The 7,553-nt window shown below is 35.4% G+C and overlaps 1 protein-coding gene across 1 annotated transcript in view; it reads right to left on the reverse strand.

Annotated features, from left to right (window-relative positions):
- Positions 1-5,800: 5,800 nt before the first annotated feature.
- The window catches only part of GRIK2 (glutamate ionotropic receptor kainate type subunit 2), a 352,290-nt gene continuing 350,537 nt past the window's right edge, over positions 5,801-7,553 (reverse strand). Inside the window, 2 exon segments of the mRNA XM_086631971.1 lie at positions 5,801-5,836; positions 7,208-7,425. Coding sequence (XP_086488097.1) covers positions 5,801-5,836; positions 7,208-7,425 — 254 coding nt within the window.

The following is a 7,553-nucleotide window of genomic DNA, read 5'->3' on the forward strand; positions in this document are numbered from 1 at the left end:
TATAAATAACAAAATAACAGCTGTGTCTCCACCGACTAGCAAAAAGGAAACACAAGCTTTCTTAGGCATTGTGGGCTTTTGGAGAAGGCGTATTCCAAATTACAGTCAAATTGTAAGCCCTCTCTATCAAGTGACTCAGAAGAAGAACTATTTCAAATGAGGTCCTGAGCGAAGACAAACCTTTAAACAAATTACATGGGAGATAGTTCATGTGGTAGCCCTTGGCCCAGTCCGGGCAGGACAAGATGCAAAAAATGTGTTTTACACTGCAGTGGCAATGGCCTTACCTGGAGCCTCTGGCAGAAAGCACCAGGGGAGACTCAAGGTCACCCATAGGGATTTGGAGTCAGGGATACAGAGGATCCAAGGAACATGTAGGAACAGGGGAAAAGAGCATAAGGAATGAGGAATGGAGAAAGGGAAGGGAAAAGGCACAGGCATGGACAACGGCAAGGGCAGAAATCTACCACATTCCATCTGTTTTTAGTTTCATGCCTCAGCACTGAGATGCAACAGGCAGTCAAACATATGCTCTTATTTACTGCAGGAGCAGTAATGATTCTGACAACCCCAGAGAAGGGGGAGAGGTCAAGGCAGCATAAAACTGTTTCAATCGTTTTGTCTCAGTACCTAGAGAGTTGTTTGGAATGAGGCCCTGTATGTAAATTAGTTCTGCTTTCTGCTTTCAGATTCAGAAGAAAAACAGTTCACCTCAAAGAACTTAATGGTCCCAAATTTCCCTGAATTTCTTCTATTTAGAATTCAAATGCTCTGCCGTGCTTGTTATAGTCAGTGTTAATGCATCATCTACCATACATACCTCTACGTAGTTTCCTTGATCTTTTAAAGAAATTAGTAGAACTCAGTGCGGCAGAGGTGTTCTGAGGTCTCTGGACAAAGCCTAAATCTCATTCTGTCATTGAAGATTCAGTTTTATAAGCGCACAGAGTGACTACAGACCTTGGTTTACAGGTTTACAACTGTGCCTGCTTTTTTTGTGCATTCAAAAAAGTAGTGGTTAACTGAGTAAGTGTTCCTGCGAAGAGGGAATAATCATGGGAAAAGGGAAATAATGCGTTTCAACCACATGTGTTTCTAGCAGATAGGCCCAAAACGTGATGAATTAAAAAAAAAAAAAAAAAAAAGATAACATATTTTCATTCCTTTTTTAGTCAAAAGTGCCATGTGTTTTTATGTATAAAAACAAGTCTGTATTTGTTATGCAAATGCAACTTACTTATAAAGTGAAATAATTTTAAAGCAAATTGAACATGTATCTGTGTGGTATCTGCTACCAATCATTTTTTAAGCATTATCAAGATCAGCACATGGAGGCTGGGACTCAAAAAATTGTTTTCCATTCCCTGTCAGTGAGTGGATATTTGAGAAGCTCAAAAGTGGTATTTCTTTCATCTTTGACTTTCAACAATTTCACCAAATAATCAACATGCACTGCAAAACTTCATAAAGTTTTATATACAGTGTTCAACTAAAGGCTCTATGTGTGTATATGCCCAAACAGATAAACATCATTTGCCTATTGCAGTGTTGAAACCCAGGTTTGAAAAAAACATTGAAGTTATACTGGCTTTATACATGTCAGTGCCAACATCACTCATGACAAAGGAATCTGTCACTTATACTCCAGTTGCAAGCAGAGGGAAAACTCCCCTACAACTCCTCCTTTTAGCCTGAAGAGACTATTTCTAAGATTTTGCAATGTATAGGTAGAGCTTCATGATATTTCCTTTAACAATAGACTTAGAAGTTGGAAGAGGAAGATAGACACTAAATGCTGAATTGCTGCCTTCCAAAATTTCCTGAGACAGGTGGTAACAAAATGGCTAGGGTAAAAAATGGGGGGAAAGGCAGGGAACTGAAAAGGGTCAACAGCATGGATCTTTGTGGAGAAAAAGCAGGAAGTGCAGGAAAAAATGGATGATATTGTAGAAAAGTCAAGCTGGAGTATAAAAATGGGACCTGAAGAAGAAAAGTAAAGAAACTATCGAGCGTAAATGATAAATAGAACTGTCAGGTAAGTCTAAGGTGTGTGAGTCAGCTTTCCTGAATTAGTCTCCTGTTTGCCTTTCATCAAGTGATGTTGAAAAAGATACATTTTCTTTTAGTACTTCAGCTTCCTTATCAGCAAAACAAAGATATAAAATATACAACTGTCACAGAGAGCTGAGAAGACCTTTAATTCAAGATACAGAAGTAATGACACTAATCTACTGCTATTAGAGAATGAAAAATTACTTCGTTTTTTACTATTTGGTATGCAAATGCCTAGTAATGATAACTGAGAAAAGTTCCATTGTGTATGGTACTGTACAAAACCATAGAAAGAAAACAATTCTGACATTGAAAGGTACGGATATGAAAAACGATGAGAAAAACAAAGGTACGCAGCAACTTCACCCCCCAAAAAATCTTAAAATTGTGTGTGAGAATGGAGAACTGTGGTACAAACAGAAGCAGGGTAGAAATAACATTGTTCTTCTCAATTTCATAACTGTCATTCAGCAAGAAAACAGACACTGCGATTTTGAGAAACATAGGCTGAGAGACCACGGACATCAAAGGCAATGAAAAATCTGAGTTTTTTATCCAAGAATGGCTAGTGTGAGGTAAGTACTTTTCACTAAAATAATAAATGCTTTTTATTTTTTCCTAAGTAGGCATGAAGACAAGCTTCTGAAACTTGAAAATGGTCAATAGTGACAAAAGCAGCCAAGAGAAAGGAAGATAAGTTCATGACTAAGAAAAAAGTACACATTTTGAGAAACACCAAGACATGTATCAGGAGTAGAAACTACAAGCCTAGCAGCAGATACGACTTAGAATTTACTTTCATATTCCTTTCCTCCTAATTCTTGGATAATACTAAGGTTTTCTTTGTTTTCCGAACGAAATTGCCCATCAGACTCACTAAGCATACAACAGACTTGTAAAATGACTGCCTTTCTATGCTCAGACTAAATAAGTACATCTTAAGAGGAGAGAGCATTGAAAATTTCCTCCACTTTCTGGCTTCTAAAAGAAGCTATAATGTCATGTTTCTCAGACCGTAAGAAGGCATACAATGATTTGGAGGACCAAATAAACCTCTGGAGACAACATTTGCCTTTTTCCTTGAAGCTATTTCACAGGAATGTTTGACTCACAAGAGAAACGGCATTTTCAACGTATATCTTCTCTGCTCTCAATAATTTTAACTTTAGCAGGTTTTAATCTAGCAGTTAGTTTGTTTATCTGATTCCCACTTAGGTTCTGCTTCCGAAAATGCTCTTCTTTTGTATTAGCACCACACAGCTTTGGCGAGGTTTCAAAGTTTTTTTAAGAAAGAATTCAATGGACTGCTATATAGATAATTTATGCAGAAATTACTGTCAGTCTCATGGGCAGCTACCTAGCCTCACTGCGATTGGAACTAATAACTATTACCCAGATATGATAATTTCATTTAACATTAGGAAAACATCTGGTGCCTTCATTTCTTCTTGTAAAATAATGCCAATGTTTTACTAAATCCACTTTCATTAAAACAAGACAAAGCAGCTAAGGAAAAACATACACACAGATGATAAATTTTTCCTCTCAATCGTCTTTGTTCAACCTCCCCCAGAAATCATACTCTCATAGATTTTTGAAGTAGGAGGGGACTACTAAAATCTCATCTCAGCTCCTGTATAATGAAGGCTATCTATTCCATTGAGTAGCCTCTAAATCAAAAGCATAATGTGTTTGGGATATGCTGTATCTATTTTTCTCACAAATGGCTGCATGTGATGGATGAATCCAGCCCACTCCTAGATAAGTTGTACCAGTGGTTAATTACTCCAACTCTTAAAAATATGTGCCTTATTTCTGGTCTGAATTTGCCTAACCTCAGTTTTGAAACATTGGATCCCATTATGCCTTTTTCTGCTAAATTAAACAGTCATCTGCTGTCAAAAGTCTCATTCCCATTAAGACACTTACAGGCCATGATCAAGTAACCTCTTAACCTTCTCTTCAGCAGATTAAACAGACTGATCTTCTTTAGCCTCTAACTACAATGTTTATTTCCAGACTTACAGTTATTCTTTCACCTTTAATGAACTCTGTCCAATTTTAAACATATTTTTGAAGTGTGGTCACCAGAAAAGGACACAATAATTCATTAATAGTTTCCCTAATGCCATACAAAAATGCACTGTTATTACCTACTTAATATTCACTTGTCTATATATCAGAGAATACAATATATACCATTTAAAATCCTTCTTTAGCTTACTGATAAAACAGAAAGTATTCTGACAGGAATTTAAAGTGTGAACATTTATTCTGTTTTTTTTACACACAATGCAGAAAACATATGCAGCTCTTCTATCTTTTCTATATTATGTATACTTTTCTATATTATCTACATCCAATGTCACTTCTGTCACTTAAGATATTTTTCTGATAGTTTTTGCCTTCCTCTATCAGTTTCCTGTTCTTAAATGTTTTTTATAGCATTATTTACTAGTAGTATGTAGTAGTAGTAGTAGCAGCTGTTCAACTCCAGTAGTACCTTTTAAGGTAATTCTGCTTACAACCTTATTTTAAAATATTTTCTTGCATTATTATTTTCTTCTTGTAAGGAAATTACATGCGTGAAGAAATATGCTTATACAAAATAGACGTATATTTTGAAAACACACAAATACCAATATAGTATCTTAGCCAGAACTATTATATTCTATTTTCTGATAAATCAGTCTCATTAGCTAAAAATACGTAATTTTACCAGAAAGGTTACTCTAATAGATAGAATGTATAAAAATATTTTGATTTATCTTTCATGGTATATGTATTTAATTAGCTTGTATTTCTTACACAGGCAGCTCTAGCAAATAGCATTTACATCAAGCAAACTCTAATTTGCACCTGAAAGTTGCTTCAGACACTGAATAAATCAAATGAGATTATACAGTTTCCATTTACTTTTCTTTTTGAGCATGATTTTCACTTATTGGTTGCACTACAAAAACAGTCTTAGCTGCTTCTAATGCTTACGTTTGGATTAATTTCATTAGGTAGATAATGCCACTTAATTTACATACTATGGGATAAGATAATACAAATCAGAAAAACATTTGTAGTCATTTGGTTGCTAGTTGGAACAAAAGTTCTTAACTATCAGTGCATTTTCATGTCACAAAATACTTACTAACCATGAACTCTTCACACATAAAGCCTAGAAAATACCTTTGTTCAACAGAATAAACCTTAACTTGACCTGAAATGTTTCAGCTGGATAGAGAAATCCTATAGTTTTGGTTTTTTTTTTCTGATTTATCTTTTTCATTCACATAGAAGAAGGAGAATTTGTTAATGTACTAAAAGCAATACAAAATTATGTGGTCTGACACCATAACTCTGTTGGGTATAAGTCTAGATTATTTCAACTGCAAACAAAAATCTTCTATTCAGGATGTGCAATTGCTAGTACACTAGAAGTAGTCTTCTCTAGTTCTTGGATACAATATACTAGATAAACACAAAAGATATCTAGATAAATAGAAACAGAAGAAGGAGAGCTGAAAGAAAAAATGTGCAGAAAAGGGAACAATATATTAATATGCAGAGGCGAAAAACATTCAGAGAAAGAGAAGTTGTCTCTGCATTTAAAAACCCCACGGATTATGCACATATAAAAAAGGAAAAAGAGTGAATAAGAGAGAAAATTAAGGGTGGGGAGAAGGAAAACTAAGTTAAGAAGATGAAGAGAAAAGTGTTTCTGGCAACAAAAACTAAAGACGCCTCTAATTTAAACTTACTTTCTGATATTTTTAGAGTCCACAGTTCGAATCTGAATTAGAACAAGTTCAAAGTTTTCTGCCAGACAAAAATGAAACTAAAGCACTGTCATTTTTTCTGGTAACTCAATAAATACCTTGTGTCATCTCTTTATATCTCAAGACTTAAATAATTTTGACTCTTTTCAAAACTTCAGTCTTTAAACTTTCAATGTTCTTTTAACTGCTTCACATATTCCCTGACATCAAGAGACCTCTAATTGATTAGTTACTTCTATTATCTTCATCAGCTCCTTTTGCAACAAGTATTCTGGGGAAAATACTCAGAACCTTCCCAACGTATGCTATAAGTAAAGCAGCCTAAAGCATTCTGAGATACTGAAGTTAAATTGATTTTTATTTCCAGGTAGAAGCTGAAAGCCTAATAATTATTTTTAAAAATTAAATCTATATGTACGCTTTGATTGGCTCTAAGGTTATAAGATTAAATAATGACTATTCGGCCTTGATTTCTAAACAAATTTTGTACTCTCTGAATCTGATGAAAAGAACTGAGCACACATTCTTCAATTTCTGCACCAGTTACCTTGGACCTCAATTTGTCTAATTTCAAATGCCAATGCAATGTTCACTGCAAAGCTTTAGGTGAAAGCATAACAACTCATAAAAACTGAATATACTAGCTAGAAGTCTTCAAAATGTACCAAAGATCAGACAAATATTGTTAAACATCTCTCTCTTTGGAATATCTGAGACAGCTCTGTGCTATCAAACACATCATAGAATAAACCATCCTCTTTCCCTTCATGCATAATTCTCACTAATTTAAGGCCACTTAAATGTTTGATGAAGCAAGAAAAGAAAGATTTATCTCTAATCCAGTAGCATATTTCACTACATTTCAAATTGAATGATCTGAATGAACAAGTTAAAAAGAATAGAAAAACTGGAAGAATCTGAGCTTTTTATATGGACCCCATATTTCATTTAAAAATTTCTCAAAAATACGACATCCAAGAGGCTTTTCTCAGTCCAGCTGCTAATGTCCTTAATGTAGTCCAGTTGCTTGAACAAACACTATGATTAAGTATTACGCTATTGAACTGATACTGTAATGCCTAATAGGACAAAACTCGTTCCTATGTACCGCTATAGGAGATCTGTCTGTGCAACGTGTTCAGGTTTCTTCACCTTCTTCGCTGCTATAAATTCTTTAAGTTAAAATCATCAAAGAAATTGCCTTTCATTTCCCATGAGAGATTTTGCATTTGCTTCCTTTGCTATCTTGCAGTTCCTAAGAAAACTGACTTTCGGTTGCTTTTGACAGCAATGGGAATCCTATCTGTTGCCCCTAAGCAAGGTGCACAAACTTCCCCCCCCCCAGTCGTGGCATAGGATCTTTTCAATCAGAATATAAAGCTTACCTTGAAGAAAGTCATGGTTGCTCCATCTTCAACTGCCCCATACTCTATCTTTGTCTGTTTGGCCAAATCATCAGCAGAATCAATAGGGGATTCCATACGTTCCACTGTCAGAAAGGCGGCTAGGTTAGCAGTGTACGAGGAAATGATGATAAGTGTGAAAAACCACCAAATGCCTCCCACTATCCTGGTGGAGAGGGCTTTGGGCATGAGCTCAGAACCTAACGAAAACCAGGGGAGAGAGGTGAAACCAATGCACAGAAAACAATTAATAAGTGTTCAGCACTTTTTGCCACAGTGGGGAGATGGAATCACTGTGCAAAAAAATCTTTAAGCTACAGGCTTACAT

The sequence above is a fragment of the Tauraco erythrolophus genome, chromosome 2 (assembly GCF_009769465.1).
Source record: "Tauraco erythrolophus isolate bTauEry1 chromosome 2, bTauEry1.pri, whole genome shotgun sequence".
NCBI classification, from domain to species: domain Eukaryota; kingdom Metazoa; phylum Chordata; class Aves; order Musophagiformes; family Musophagidae; genus Tauraco; species Tauraco erythrolophus.